Genomic DNA, 16,802 nt, shown 5'->3' with positions numbered 1-16,802 from the left:
CTGGGGACAGCCTGCCTCACCATGGTCTTCCCCACGGGCTGCAGGGGAATCTCTGCTCCGGCGCCTGGAGCATCTCCTCCCCCTCCTTCTTCACTGACCTGGGGGTCTGCAGGGTTGTTTCTCTCACATATTCTCACTCCTCTCTCAGGCTGCAATTGCTGTTGCACAGGATTTTCTCCCCCCTTCTTAAACACGTTATCGCAGAGGTGCTGCCACCATCACTGATGGGCTCGGCCTTGGCCAGTGGTGGGTCTGTCTCGGAGCTGGCTGGCATTGGCTCTATTGCACATGGGGGAAGCTTCTAGCAGCTTCTCACAGAAGCCACCCCTATAGTCCCTCCACTACCAAAACCTTGCCATGCAAACCCAATACACATCTTTAACTAACAAAAGAGGAGACATGGACAGTATTTTAATTCTGTGGGAACCTTGTCATCATCCTATAAGTTGAAACAGTTATCTAAAAAAGCAATAACCACAAAATAGAGGTAATGATTTCCCTCTCAGAATAAGAGTAACTGGTATGTAAGGCTTGTCTTCCCCCTGCCACATCGATTCCTGTTTTATCTTCTCTTCTTCTCCCCTACCCCCTGCATTAAAGGGGGAGTGGGCCATTGCCGCTATAATGGTCTTATTCCCTGCTAGTGGAGAGAAGATATATTTCAGTTTTATGCTCTCCTCAAATGTACTCAGACACATGGACGAAATGTCTTACAGGTGTTTGTATCATTACAGACACTCCAGAGAATTGAAAACCCTCCGTATTCCAACAATAATCTTTCCCTTGACCTTAGTGTACTTTATATCTCAGCTGGGGTGCTGAGCCCTGTCATTATTGGAGTCAGTGAGAACATGGGTGGAAATTTCAGCAAAATGGGGATGACACCCTGGATGTTAATCGTGGGGTTGTAGGGCTGATGTTGTGGGAGAAGCTGTACAGAACTTCGCACATAACAGCGCTCGGCCCTGTCTGAGGGAGCTGGACCTTTCTTGACATCTACAAGATCTGCCTGGGGGCATTTGATCCTTACTCTTATTAATATCAGAAAGTAAATTAGCCTTATATTGCCCTTCATATCAGACCTTTCAAGAGTCTCCCATCCTTTTCATTTAGACTGGGTCTCTGAGGGAAAAACCCGGTAATAACACACCGGTGTGATAATTAGTAAGCACATTCTACATAATTACAATGTTAGCATCTCAGGGGGGAAATGAAAGCTTGTGCTGTCCCTTTAACGGGAGAATTTGATAATCCTCTTAGCATTTTCTCTTTTGGCTGATAATATTTCACAGAATTTTACTTTGTAAAATATTCCTAAAGGGAGGCTTAAGCAATAATGCACAGATTATGGAAATGACTCTCATTAAGTATAGGGAGAAACTTCAGCAAAGCCATGAACTGCTTCGAAACATGTAACCCCCATTAGGAGCTTCATTTAAATGTTTATTCACAGAGCAGTAAATGTTTATTATAGAACGTTTTATTGAAACATAAATTAAAGAACCCTAATTATACGTATCACAAGTGTTAAAACAATATGCATTTATCAAGACTTAACTAAAGATCAGAGGTGAGGGGAGATGCAACTGCACTTTCATTTGCATCTCAGCAATACCAAATTTGCACAAAAACACCTGGGCAAAGTGACCCTGAGGGAAGGCAAAGGCACAGGACTTCAAGGCAGTTGCTCTCCAGCTGTCCCTAAGCCTGCACCACCTTCCCGAGCAGCTTCGGCAGCACCTTCATTGGTTTGTGCACCACCCTTCCCATCTGTAAAATGGAAGTGATACTTTATGCAGGAGCTGCCAGGGTTTTGGGGGGTTTTTGCAGTTCTTTGGTATTCAGGAGGTAGAAGATGCTGTACAGGTCTCACAGTGTTCCGATCTTAGTGTTGCTGACATATAATCCAGGAAACGTGGTGTAGCAGTTTCCCCATCAGGGTCCTTGGTTGGACCAAGGTGTTTTTCTTCCTGTTGATTCACACAGAGTAATGGTTAATGTTCCTGCAGGTCTGCCCGTCCCGTCCACTGTGTTTGCTGGGGAGGGGATAGACACTGAATAACGGCAGGTGAGAGGAGCTGGTGATGGTCCTTGGCCTGACCTTCCTACCGTCATGTGTGGACCCTCGTTCCTAGAGTTGCGGAACAGGTTAGAGGTCAGGAAATACCTGTTCAGAAGCACCGTCCCACTTTTATTTCCATTTAGTGTATTCATTTGCTGCCTTTCAGAGGATATCATAAGAGACGTCCAAATTGCATTTGGATCACCACTTCCAATGAACAGGCTAATTACCCTCATTATTGTGCCAGTTTTCGTGGGTTTGGGGCAGAGGGGGAGGGGTTGGCAGTTCTCTTGCGAATGCTAAAGTTGTCTTCGCCTGTGGGAGTTATAACTGCAGATCTCAAGTGGGTTTCAAAATCTTCCTGCACATGTTTCCATTAGGTCTACATCCCTTTTCTAGCTCATCGGCAGCTCATTTCTTTAAAACTTTATAGCAGTTGACAGATGCATTATTTATTGAGGATGCTGAACCTGCACATTTCTCAATCTACATGTTTGAAGATGTAGTCTACTACAAGTCCCCCACTTGGTATGGTTTCTGATATATTTGCAAATTCTCTCCATTTTGTTGCTTTCCAAAGTACGTGTTCTCTGTGCTGAGCAAGTATCTTGATAACTCACTCTTCCAGAGGCACATCCGTGGCATAAATGTTGGTAGGAATCATTGCAAAGCTTTCTTTTTTCCTCCTAAGGGTATGTGTACAGTGCAGTGCCATGCAGATACACACGGGTGTCTCCTGAAAGGGCCCTCACGCTCCAGCTTGGTAGCATGTGGACAGCCTGGGCGGCCTCCTCCCCCAAGACTTGTTCCAGTTTCTTCTTTTTTCTCTCTTTGCACCTTTTTTCTGCACGATGTTTTTGATTCACAAAACTTCCACCGCCATCTCCATTCTGTCGGTAGCTCCCACCCTTCCTGTTCTCCGGTTGCTCTTCTAGTTCATTCCCACCTGTGTCTCTGCTGTTTCCCTGAGCTTTCTGAGACAGATGTGGATTTCCCTGTCCTTCCCTTCCAAAGTGTCCCTCTGTTCCCCTGCACATGGTGCTCTCGAGTCTGGCAGTCTGTGCCACTCCTTTCCAGCTGTGTCGTATCCTTACATTTCTCATGATGGTAGAAAACCAAGCTTCAGTTTTGTATTTTAATAAACCAGAGCCAAAGCAAAGGTGTTACAAGAGTGTGTTAGTCTGTGCAGCCTTCCTGGGTTTGGAGCAGCCCTTACCACCAGAATGCCAGAGCTGCCATCTGGGGAGGAGGCGCCGAGTGTCTGCATCTGTACAGCCTCGTGTATGAGATTTTAGTGAAGCTGGAAAGGAAAATGCTGATTCCTAGAAATGGGGAATTTTTGTAGGAAAGGAATTGTTTCAAGTAGTTTCCTGTCATGATTTAATATTTTATAAAAATTAGGTCTTTTAAAGTGGTCTCTAGGTAATCTATAACTCCTGGAAATGTAAAAAAAAATAAATAATATTAATGCTGGCAATAATTTTGAAGGCTGTGAAAATAGTATTTTCATTGACCCGACCTTTTTCTTTTCCTAATGTTGGATAGGACTTTTTTTATTTTTTAATTTGTTAATTTGTTTCTCCATCCCAACCCGATTCAGGACTAGGAAAAACGTCAAGAACTCATAAATACTCACTGAACAGAAACTGCTTTCCCGTGAATATGTCTTTGCCAGGACCTGCAAGTCAAGGGCCCTAGAAATTGGTTTTCAATGCCTAGAAAGAGCGATTGTACCAAGTGTGCTAGCATCTGGGTAATGCGATGTATTTTCGGGGACAGCAGAGGGAGTGCTTTCTGTTAATGAGCTATGGATATACAGGCAGGGTTTTCCACAGAATAATTTTGTAACAGGGATAATTGAGCAGTTAATCAAGAAGAGCAAACAAGGGCTCCATGGAAGCCCAGTTTACAGAGAGGACAAAATTGCCCTATTTTTCATGTGGCTATCTCAGTATTATGGTTGATTTTCTTTATCACCCACTAACAGTCTTACTTGGAGAACGGTTATTAGTTTGGAATTTCTACAGTTAATCTGGTAGTTTAGAAGAAGCATTATCACAGCCTCCCGCAAGAAGCCCACGTCTCTGTAATGGACAGGGGACTTTGCAGCAAGCAAGGTCTTATCTGCAAACCACCATCCTTTTTCCCAGCGAACTGGCCGATGGGGATCTCCCGGCCAGCAAGTCTTGCTGCCTGCAGCTGCTAATGCTCTTCTCGCCCTTCCTCCCGCCTGAACACGACAGTGGCAGGGACGTTGGGTTTACTCTTCCCGGCCCCGATGCCCCTCCGTGCCCCACATCACGGCCTTTCCTGATCTTGCTGCACCATGAGACCGTGGAAGCCCCCAACTGCAAAGCTTTGTCGAAAGAATGAAAAGTAATGAGGGAAAGGATTAAGCTGCTGAAAGGCATCTGGTTTCACTGCATGAAGGCACAGCTTAGCCACATACTGCTTTTGCAAGTGTGGGGGGGAACAGCCCTTCCTCTGCCAACTTTTTGGCAGCCCCCCTGTCCTGAAGGTTGCATGACCCGTTGCCAGTTTTTGTGTATTCGTACTATAGCAACATTTATTGCTAATAGACCCTCGGTGCGTGCTGAGGAGCTCTTGTACAGGCTATTATCTCCCTTTCTGTTGGAAGCTGAGCTTTGTTGCTCTGCTAACCAGCACGGCAGCTGAGCGAACACAACATAATGTTCATGAATTATTGCAGGCAATGTCCATGTCCTCCCTGGTGGTGTGTGGCGGGGTCATCTGCTCTACAGTATTCCGGTCTACCCAGAAAATCTCTTTCAGTGTCTATTTTTGCCTAGCATTTTTGCTTTACATCTAGTGCAGTGGTGACACATTGGTTATTCGACCATAATTCAGTATATTAAAACAGCTGTAACTAGGAACATTGCTTTCTGCATGGCCTTGAGTGCTGAAGCAAAACTCACCTGAGCTGAATGGGTGTTTTTCCAACAAAACAGGCTCCAGGTGACTTTTGTGAGCATTTTGCAGTCCTGGTTCACTGGAAATTGACTTCAGATGTATAACACCACAAATGCCTGTGCTGTTGCCAGATTTCAGCAGTGGTGGGATAAGCGTGCTCTGGAGTGCCCATCGGCAGCCCCACGCTCCCACAGTCATACTGGGAATGCTGCGGGGCTCCAGCAGAGGATCCTCTCGCTGCGGTGGGAGGTCAGAGATGGTACATGCTGGCTCTGGTTCACAATTTCCCCTTGGCGCTACAGATTTGTTCCTTGCAGTACGTTTTCTAATTCTCTGGCCATTCTGGGTTTAAAGGTTTTGAAAAAGCTTCTCTGAAGAGTGATTTTGCATTGCTTGATAATTCTCACCATTAGGAGTTTCTCAAACTAAGATTTCATTTATAATGTGGTAGCCACTGTGAAAACAGAGGAAGCTACAGTCCCAGCCCTAGAAAACTGTCAGCCTGATAATTTTTTAATTTTGAAGGTCCTATAAAATTCAGCTCCCACAGCCTCCTTCCAGCTGCTGCTGCCCCAGACATCCCTGGCAGGAAATCTGGTCCCCAGTATCAGAAGTGACTGGTGGGGCTTAGACATCTTTGACCCACATGGTGTCCCCCACCTGGGGTCATATTGCTGTGTCCTCGTGTTGTCATTCCCAGCGTGCCTATCTCCTGCGATTGCGCACAGCTTTCTCCATCAGTGTCTGACAAGAAGAGGGAATGGTAGCTAACATTCTAAGCAATGCAAGCGTGTGTCTGCATTTGTTCTACCCTGATTCGCGTGATATTGATTGGTCCATTAATGTAAGTGTCTCGGCTGTTGTATGTTGCTTTTCTTGCTTATTAATCAAAATAATGCAAAATGAGGGGAAAGTAATTTTTTAGGAAAAAAATGAAATACAATCAACAGTGATTGAATACAGCCTGCTGGGATGTGATGGGGCTGTCTGCCACCCACCAGACATGAGGATACCCGCAATAACTGGGGGGAAAGTTGAAACGCTTTATTTTGACATTTTGTAGACACAATGTTTGGAATTTTTGTCTCCAAGCAGTGTTTCAAAGGAAGATTTGCCTAAATCTGTTTGTTTGGTTAAAAAAAATGCAGCCAAATGTTTTGTTTGTATCTACTGACACATTTCAGTCAACTGCAAATGTCTTTTTTGGGCATGCAGGTTTTTATGTTGCCTGGAAAACAAAGGGGAAGGAAGCAACTTTAATTTGCAGGCACCTTGAAGTTATTTCTGCTATTTCCAGCTGAGGAGACCTCCCTATAGCCATCCGCAGATGCAAAACACCGAGACATATACATAATATCCGGGATGCGAATACTCCCACTGAACCAATTCGCAGGTTGGAAATTGAGCTGGTGCTTAAGTGCCTTGGTGAATTGAGGCTTTAGCAATAACAAATAGTACTAAGGAGCAAAAATGATCAATTAAAGAACTCCTAATGAATCCAAATATCAGTGTCCCCGAGTCGGGAAGGCCAGAAGCTGAAAGGCAGATTAGAGAAGGTGTGAAATCCCCTTGTTTGGTGTTTCTCACTATGTGGTAGCCACTGCTCTGTGCTGCTTGCATTTCCCTGTGGTTTTTTTGGTAAAGCTGAAGAGAAGGAAATTATTTGAGACACTGTTGCTGCTCCTGTTTGTTTCTATTACACAAACAGTAGGGAGAATCCAAGTTTTTATTTATGTTCCATGCACAGAATTTAAAAAAAAAAAAATGGGATGTCTAGAAAAAAATTGCTCTCTTTTAAATTGATTGTAGTTACCTCAAACCTTGGGAATACTCATTTGTTTTCTGATACAGCTGACAGATTTTGCTACACAGCCTGGCATTGTGTAAGAACATAATGCATGTAGTAAAGGTGAGTAACCCTTGAGGATGTCCCCACTGATGCCAAGTGGCCCATATGCTGCCATAAACACTTTTTCTTCTTTTTTTTCATGCTGATTGCAAGAGCCCATTTTGGGTAGAAGATCACATTAGGCTCATTCATTACCTGCTGTGCTGGTCTGTGCATCTGCAGTGCAGCATCTCTGCACTGAGCTTTGGACTACATCCCTGTGTGCTTTCTGATATTCCAAATTGGCTGTCATGGGTATACAGATCTTCTCCTGTGTGTATCCTGGAACATTTTGCCACAGAGATAAAAATTACTCTTAAAGGTGGCTGAACTTCTGGGGCATATGGTTGTTGATAGCTGATATTAGGCTGTATATATATCATCAAGAGAAGTTCCTGAAAATTGATACTTGTAGCAAAACTATCACTCCTTGTAGCAGAAAAGAAAGAAAATGACTGGCAGATTATTCTCTACTTTTATGAATAAATTTAAAATCTAATGAGAACCACAGGTGTGACACACTAGTGAAATTTTACAGTACCACTGCAAACTTTAATCTTCACCTTTATTTTCCTTGAAAGTCTGTCTTTGTCCAAAAGCAAAATTTCAGGCCTAGGGCTACTGAAGACCATCTTTAAACTTGCCTTGTGATTTTGAGCAATACATCATGAGAGCAGTGATGTTCAGATGATACATTGCACTAATACATCACAAGAGCACTATCGCTCTCATGATATATTAGTATAATACACTATCAGAACACTATCACTGATGTATTACTCAAAAACACAGTTTTTAACCCTCAAGAATCATCCTCGTCTCTAGGCTGAATACACTGAAAGCTGTGGATAATGATAGAAATAAGCAATTGCATATTCAGTTTCTCTAGGGTAACCTGAGGGAAAAAAAAAGTGTGGTATTCGGAATATTTCATTAACTGAAACATCCTTGTGTTTTCATTTTATTCACTGACCAAATGTTTTTATGGATTGAAGCTAACACAATATAGGTGTGTTCAAATTTTCCTACAAATAGCCTAAGAAAATCTTTTTTTATTTTGGATTTTATTATAGACTTGAGCCATGTTTTGAGAATGTTTCAATGAGGTGCATGAATTTCAGCTGATTTCCACCTCATCAGATTGAGTCAGGTGCAAGCTATCTAAATTCTATGTAAAGCATTTGGTGCTGTTTCTGATGCAGTCTTTTTTTTTTAGAAGGATTTAGCCACCATCTGAAAAGATCTGGAGATGCATAAATGTGATCTGTCACTCGGATCATTTCCTGCCTCTCCTCAATGAGGTGGTTGTGGGTTTTTTTCCTGAAGAATTATTCTCAGTTGTTGGGGGTTTTTTTTTCCCTCAAAAGAGAGTGAAAGGGGAAAAGATAAAAGAATGCTTTGCAATGTTGTAGCTGAACTTACTGCAGAAAACCAGACAGATGAGCGTTTGTTTGATTTCCTAGTAGAGTTTGAGTCTTGAGAATCTTGAATTACCTTTCCTATATGGTATGAAGAGACTGTCATAATCTCTTAACAGAAAAAAAAATATAGTAATAATACAACATCAGTGACAAGTACTATATTTGCTTTCTTGTCCATATTTTTGTTCTTTTTCCCCATATCTCATCAGCATTTGTGACAAAAATACATTGTCCCTCACGTCCCTCGCATACCAGGTAGCCCAAAGCTGCCTCTGCAGCTTATGGTCCTTAGCTCTGCTCCCCCCCCCGAGCGATGGCCCTGCCATCAGGAGAGTGCTGCTCATGCTTCAGGCTCCGCAAAACTGGGCTCAGAATTCTTGTGCCTCGTGGGTTTGGGACCACTTGGTACGCTGGAGCCCGTGTCCCTGCAGGCGTGTGTCCCCAGCACGCACCTCATACCACTGGGGGCCTCAGCCTGTTATATTTGGGCTACAACCTCCTGGGGGAAAAAGCAAAACATTAAAGTCTTTTTAACCTTGCAAAAGACATTGCATTAGCCGTGCTGAACGGCCTAGCGCGTGTCCTTTTCTGAGAGCCTTTCTACCTCCGTGGTATCTGTTATGTACCATTGGTTCCTCTGTCCCCTGGCCTGTGCAGTGCAGCACTGAGCCCAGGGCTGCCCACGCGAGCCCTCTGCCCACGCCTGCTCCAGCCGCGTCCCATCACCAGCACCTTCTTATTCTTGTCAGTTTTGAAGTCACAACACGCAGCTCCAAGGTACATTGTCATTTCAAAGCTGTGGCTAAATAGTCTCTGACTGACAACTATGAATAATTCCACAGAGCCTCTAAACTTCCAGGCATTTCACTCTGAAGCTCATATAATACGGCAGAGCTACTCTCTCATGTTTTTCATCTTTTATATTCTCCAAAGAGTTGAGATACAGTTATGGAACAGGTTAATGTATTTTCCTCTGAAAATAATGCTGTGGGAGCCCGTGCGTGGTTACTTGTATGTGTTGAGAATAATGCTGACAATCCAGAAAAGAAAGTCATGAGCTTGATAATCACCATTATTTTGTTTCACGTTTTCAGCATGTTCATGTCCATGTGCTTCCAAGGAGGGCCGGAGACTTCAGCAGGAATGACGATGTCTACGAGGAGGTAAGGACTGCACTCCATTTCTTGTTCAGAGTTGGTTTTGCTGTTAGAAAATCATCTTAATGATACAGGCCCTGCCTTGAGTGGAAGTAATTAATGGGGTCTTCGCATCTTTATTGGTTGCAAAGACCGTGTGATAGCACCAAGACCTATACTGGGATTTCCTTGTGAGCTCCGGGTCAATCTGTGGTCACAAAGGGTCCTGAGGGAGGATGCAGTCGACATCTTTGGTACTTCAGTCTGTCACCGCACACAGAGTGAGGTGACATCTCTACCAATGGTTGTGTTCTCTTATTTTGAGGGCGTAGGGAAAAAGAATGACCACACGGTTAGCCTGGCATGCAGGAAGCGTGTCCTACCCCATCTGCTAGCCTGGGTGCCAAACCTCCCCCTTCCAACAAGGGAAAACACAGGCAGCTCGTTACAACTCAATCACAAATTGCCTTCTGGCCTGCTTTTTGTAGGGCTCTGCTCAGGCTCTGGACAAATCACACTGTAGCCCCAAAGATGAAAATTAAAGAGCAAGTATGCATATAGATGTAATATATGCATGTGTGCAGATTGTACGGCAGAGCTGGGGACATAAGCTATTCCAGTGTGACTGAATTACTGGCTTTTGTTTAAATGAACAATTGTACTGGCATTAACAAAAAGTTTTCCCCAGCTTGACAGCTGTCACAATGACTTAATGAAAAAATCTCACTATTGTTAGAATTACGGATGGTTCTTGGTGGGTTTGGTAGGATCCTCTATATCAAATATGACATCTCCTTCTCTTTCTGAAAGTAATTAATATAAACTTGTTCAGTGCTACTGCAAAACCATCTGCTTGAAGGAGAATTCATGACATTTTCTGCTTTTGTATTTTTCCCTTTGTGATACATACATGATGACGACTCCCCACTCGCAAAAAAAAATGGTACTGTATTTTAAACTTTACTAATGACTTAAATATGCAAAAGTCGTGAAAAAAGTTTATTATTGACCAGTTACATGAATCGTAGAGACCGAGAACCCCACTAATAAGGGTAAAACCTTGTAATGAGACTGCTGAGCAAGGAGATCAAATGAAAATACACAATGGCCATTTTATATGCTGCTGTAGTTAAAAGCAGTTAAGTGAGGCAACTTGAAAGTTAACACCGAAAGGGTTATCAAGCACTGGAACAGGCTGCCCAGGGAAGTGGCTGAGTCACCATCCCTGGAGGTACTTAAAAGACATGTAGATGTGGCACTTAGGGACATGGTTTAGTGATAGACTTGAGAGTGTTAGGTTAAGGGTTGGAATTCCATGGTCTTAAAGGTCTTTTCCAACCTAAATGATTCTATGATCTTTTTCTTTTCAAATGTGTTAAGTGGTTTTAGGTGCTGCACCAACCCACAAACTGTTTCCATTTTTGTCCTATTTACAATTCCATTTTCTTCTTTTTAAACACATTTATTTCTCCCTTGTTATATGTAAATAGAAACAGGCAAAACTGTTAATGAACTAGACTATACATTTAGCGCTGTTAAATGCAAAAGGGTGACAAATTGGTGAAAAATATTTTTATCTTGTAATTTTCAGTTATAGTAATTGTAGATGTTGCTTTTAGCAGACACAGGAAGCAAAAATATTTAGACACAGATGTGATAATATATCTTTTAGCAGAAGAATGTGTAGCCTTGGAGTCTAACCAGCTATTCTTGAATAACACAGAGCTAACTTATGCTTTTGTACAGACTGTAGCTGAACAAAGATTTCATTTTTTTTAGGATGCCAGGGAAAAAACCCACATTTGATGCTATAAAAAGTTTGGTGCAAAGTTCTGTTGCTGGTTGGATTGGAGGATGGAGGGGCTTAAGCAGTACGCTATCATAAGTGGATAAACCTATTTTGAGAAATACAAAATGGACAAATTATTGAAAATACAGCTGACTTTGAAAACCATTTGGAGCTTATGTCAGTAAGGCAAAAAACTTTTGATGTAATGCATCTCTGTGTTGTACCAACAAGACATATCCCTTTGTCAAGAAGATCTTTTAGAAGATTTAGGAAGACGTAGATCATGGTGGGGCAACAGGCTGAAAATCTACAAGGGATAGAGTACCATTAGGTGAGATGTAGGTGCTGGACAGAGCTTTAAATCCATCATCCATGAAATTTGTAATTAGGACAATCCAAAACCTGTTTATAAATGGCACTTCTTTTCCATATCTTTGAGTGATAGATGGAATTGTAGTTTAGGCAGCAAAGACCACCTTCCAAAATCATCCCAACAGCATTCTCCTTCTAGTATGTGACATGGAGACTGATCAGCCTCCCTTAAACAATTTGTGTAATTGTAAAGCACACCCAGGTTAAATTTTGCATCTTGCGGTGCCTGGTTTAACTTCCGCAGCTAAAGGCTTTGCAGCTATTGGGTGTAATTTTCACGGATTCTGGATCTCAGCTCTTCTTCAACATATCTATCGCAAACCCTTATCTATCTGTAAATGCCTTTGAGCTCTCCAAGCTCTGCAGTTGTCATCTGTATATGCTCAGCAGATTGCTGATAAATCCCATTGCTCTGTGAGTATTTGACAGTGAAAGGAATGCCCAGATGTTGAGACATCAGTCCTCTTAGGAGACTTCTAGAGTTGAGACAGCTAGAAAGTACTTGCAGTCTCTTACTGTGTGTTTTATTTCTCCCATTCGGTTTGGGAGTGACCACTCACTTGATTGAAAAGACAGAAAAAAGCATATCAGGTTGATCCCTGCTTAGTCTGTTTACTAAGCTCTGGAATCTTCAGGCTTTTGGCTATGAAGCTCTGACATAGCCTCGCCTAAAACAACGTTTAGGTGTTAAGAGTATACTTAAAGGTATGGTATATCTTTAGCACTTGGTTTTTAATAAGGTTGCTGATGGACACTAATGTCTGCTGGTTTCTGGATATATATTTAGAACTTCAGTACTGGAACATTAATTGTAGAAGGGATAAAAGAGAGCCTGACACCTATTCCACAGCACCATCTCTAAGGCGTTTTTTGGTGGAATATGTCACTTAATATTTTAGGTTTCTGTACCTCAGTGCATATGAAAGAAGTCACTGTGTGATGGTTCTAAGATACAGAGAGAATGATTAATAATGAAAAAAAATCTGCATTGAATGTTTTAGATGTATTTCTTCCGCATCTTTGCGGGGCTATTTCTTGGGAGAGTATTTCCCAGAAAGTGTTAGCTATCCGCCCTCTGGGCTCACTGTAGTGGAAAGTTAAAGGTATAGTTTTTCAGTTCTTACATTTTTCTGCAATTATTTGAAACCTAATCCTGCAAGTGTGCACATGTCAGAGTTAAATTGGTCTTAACAGGTTTTTTTTCATAGGATCAGGTCTTTCATGTTTTACTATTGCTGGACTACTTTTCTCATCTACATCTTGAGTAGTTCTTATTCATTGATTCACTTTTATTTCTTGGACAGCAAAACTATAGCAGCTAAATCTTAGGAAAACTTTTCATTAGAATACCTCTTTATTCCTCTATGTTTTCTGTTCAGTTTAAAATAGATTAATATTTTTACATTTATTAATCAAGGAACTTAAAGGCCTTGCTATCAAGGAGTTGCCTGCTTTGAAGTAGAGGAGTTTTTTGCTATTATAAGGGCATGTCACAGTAACTGATAAGAATTTGGTATGAATGAACATCTTTACTGTAGAACAGCATCCCGTGTTGTTGCAGTCAGCACAAGTACTACAGAGTTGTTGGAGGTCGTCGTGTCCAAGACATTCAAGAACATTATCCTGAAATGTCTCAGCAGTTTCATACACTCAGCCATCTGTGGGCAGTCCTCATTCAGTGTGTGTTTGAAAAGTCCGTAGCACAGCCTGTCCCTGGTCTCCACTGAGTGGTTAGCCATTACTGCAATATAAATAACATTCATCATCCTTTAGGTTGGCAGGTAATAGCCGTACTGGGCCAGAGAGTACGGGGCTTTCTCAGAAAGGAAGACTGAATCAAAAGTCCACAATACCGCTGTTATGAGTACTGACCTCAGTAAGTTAATTTTGAGGCTGACAGCCTTGGATGGGTAAGGGCAGCCTGGCCTCTCAGTGAAACCCTAGGCATCCCTGGCATGCAGTGACGTGTTTTGTGGTGCACACTCCCGTTCCTCCCCAAATTCTGTGTTTCACTTGGTGGTTGCAGCCTGCTGTACCAGATGCAGCTGCAATGGCAACGCACGTGCAGGGCTGTGCATGCAAGGCAAAGAGTGCCCATCCCCTCGCCAGCTTTGCTTTCGTGCCCACCTCATTTCCTCGCCTGTCTTCAGTTCCCAACCTAGACTGGAGAGCACTGAAAATACTGTAAAAGGGGAAAGCATGAGTCAGAGAGGTTAACCCAAACCCCTGTGTCTCCATCCCCTGGCTGCCTGCCAGACCTGCATCGTGGACCTCTTGTAATGAGCCTGGATGAAACTTCCTAATGTGAATTCTTCACTAACTTAAAGATTTTGTAAAACGCAGGAGCCAGCAAAAGAATTCGCTTCATGCTGTCCTCCTTCCCCTCTGGCATTCAGGCAAGCAGCGAGAGAGTCACTTAGGGAAAGATATTTTGACTTTGTGATCTCATTCAGCACATTATGTTAAATCATTTCAGCAAGAATACCTATTAGTAATCATTTCCAATTCCAGGGAGGATGAAGGAGGCATTTTGGCATGTGACTCAAGAACCTGCTGGGCTGCTTCTTCAGGCTGGCAAAACAGGGGAATCGTGGTGAATTCAGAAGTTTAGTCAAACAAGCCTGAAGTTTAATTCTCCATGAGTGGCTTTGACTGTGACATGCCTTCACTCTGACCTGCAGACAGCGTCTCATGTGCTGCTGGGCGCAGAGCCTGGTGGAGGGCTTGAAACGTGCACAGCTGCGCTGAACTGTTTGGGCTGCTTCCTACTTAAAGATAAGGTATATAATGAAAAGATAAATAAGCCCTAATCCAGGTCCTGCTAGACAAAATGGAAAGATGCCCAACAGCTTATGTGAGCATTGGATTGAACTATTCAGGAAAATTAACGGCATGCAGAGCTAATAGGCTGTTCCTTGGCCTCAGAATTATATTGCACCTTCTGGGAACATATTGTAGCCTGCTGGTAGATCAGTCTGCTGCATCTGAACTCCCTTGGGGCCAGACGCTGCTTTCTTTGCACCCTGCATGGGTAAACCCATGGAGAGGGAAGGAAGCAGCACAGAATCTAAATTGGTATTTTTTTTAAAAAAAAAAGCTCTGTTTTTCCCAGGTACAAGTTTATTTCTCTATCTTCTGATGCAGCAGCAAAGAATTCTTCCCAGTAGGCTGTGGATTTTATCCTGGTCTTGCCAATGTTGCTCTTTCTGACTGAGAGCATCAGAGGAGGTTCTGCTAGCCAAGGAGCATAAGCCTTTCCCAGTTGCTTCATAAGTCTTGTGATATTATAGCGACTCCAGCAGGGCAAGTCAGTTTAACTGTGCATGAATATTTCCAACTGAGAGTATTGCAGCAGAAGCTAGAACTGTGCAAATAATTATGGTTTGGATTTGGTAGCTGAACAGACAAAAAGGCATTTTGAGTTGACCTGAAACTTTTTTTCTCCATCAAATGAATTTCCTTTTTGAGTTAAACAGGATGATGTGTTTTCTGGACCATGACATTTTATCTGATTATGATTTGAAACCCCCTGGAGACTGCTGCCATGCCCTGCAAGCTTCTTGCATGTGCCCAACCTACATAACGCAAAACTGACAAATTTGTCAGTAGGGTCCAGCAGGAATACTAGGAGACATCCTATCATCGCATATATCACCCTAGATGGAAACCCCACTGTTTGTGGTATTTTGTGCCCTTTCCAACCCTGTGAGGTATTTCTTAATTTGATACCTGAAATCTCCGAGACCTTCCTGTATGCTGCGTACATTCCTGCACTTATTTAAGATAGAAGGATATCATAATCAGATCTGATTAAGAGCCATTTCATTCACTGATATCTTCCACTGGTTCTAGAGAAGTGGAATCAGCTCAACTATAGGAACGAATTAGAGGTAGTTAGAAGGGTTCCCATTAAGGCAGCCATCCCTCATGATCACACACATGCCCTTTACACCTAGACTTTGTCGGGAAGGTAATGTACATTTGGCATTTTACATATCATCGTGTAGTCTCGTTGCCCTCTAGCCTGGCTCTGCATTCCATCACTGCTCTTGCTGCTTCTTACCCTTTCCTGCCTCAAGGTTTCTACAGTCGTTTTCCTTATAGGTAAAAAATACCAGCTTCCAGAAATCACTTCCATTTAGTCTATAATATAGCAGAGACAAATTATTGTGACCATTACAAAAGATCTCTTGGCCCCTTCTGTAGGATGTTTACTGTGTTTAGCTCATGGAGTGTTTGCTCTTTGTGTCCTTGATGGTAGTTCATTGGCAAGCGACATAGTGACAAAAAGCCTCCAACCAAAGACAAGTTGCTGATAAGGGGATTAAAGCGAACATGGTCTCTCAGGCCCGTTTACTCTGTCAGTGCTTGGACTTGCTTAGCTGCTCAGGTGCTTCTTGTGTATTCCCAGTCCCGGAGGTAAAACTGTCTCCAGACCTCCGCTTATCCTTTGATACATGGTGTAAGCTGAATTCATGCTGGTGGGGAGAACATGCCCCATTAGTATCCCAGATACCCAGCTTTTTGGAATTGATGAGATGGAAAGTAAACAAACCTATCAGGGAGTTGGCATTTTCCAAAGACAGATTTTTCTTCTCTGAACTGAAATGTTGCCATAAACTTAAAATGAAATACTCCCTTGCATTCTGTTTAAGGTTCAGGATATGGGAGCAGCTAGTTGGTAACCCACAAACCAAATCACACCGAAATCCAATGCACTGCACAACAGATGACTGAAGCAATTTATTCTGCCAACAGCAAGAGTTTGGAGAATCCCTTGTCAGTCCATAGGACTGGTTCTGATATGACCAGTAGCTCACAGTGATCCAACCCTCTGACCCGCATGCAGCTATGTAAAGATGCTATGGTTTTAGCTTGTGATCCCACAAGGAAAGAGCTCTTTGTACACTGTAATCTGGGACAGTTCCTTTATCTGCCGTCTTGTAAATGTGGATCACAGTATTCTGAGGGATCAGCTTTGTCCGGTGGAGGTTCAAGTACCAGGTACCTGGGAGTGATCATCTCATAGGAGACACCATCTGAACTGCTTGTTGCTGGCAGTTTCATTGGCTCACCCAGCACTGAATCAGCAGCTTCAGTCATTTGGATGTGATGCTATCTGTCACTTTCTAAATACGACTTTTGTAAATCAAGGTAGAGGTATATTAATGGGGCCAAGTGTTCTTCCTGGTTGGGAAGTAAA

The 16,802-nt window shown here is 42.7% G+C and overlaps 1 protein-coding gene across 8 annotated transcripts in view; it reads left to right on the top strand.

The window, feature by feature from the left end:
- Positions 1-16,802, top strand: part of FHIT (fragile histidine triad diadenosine triphosphatase) — a 629,655-nt gene that overhangs the window by 530,721 nt on the left and 82,132 nt on the right. For all 8 annotated transcript variants that reach the window (XM_030043304.1, XM_030043297.1, XM_030043303.1 and 5 more), the window contains one exon: positions 9,397-9,465. In XM_030043304.1, coding sequence (XP_029899164.1) covers positions 9,397-9,465 — 69 coding nt within the window. The remainder of the gene's footprint in view (positions 1-9,396; positions 9,466-16,802) is intronic.

This window comes from Aquila chrysaetos, chromosome 20 (genome assembly GCF_900496995.4).
Source record: "Aquila chrysaetos chrysaetos chromosome 20, bAquChr1.4, whole genome shotgun sequence".
Taxonomy (NCBI): domain Eukaryota; kingdom Metazoa; phylum Chordata; class Aves; order Accipitriformes; family Accipitridae; genus Aquila; species Aquila chrysaetos.
This window is presented reverse-complemented; position numbering and strand designations above follow the sequence as displayed.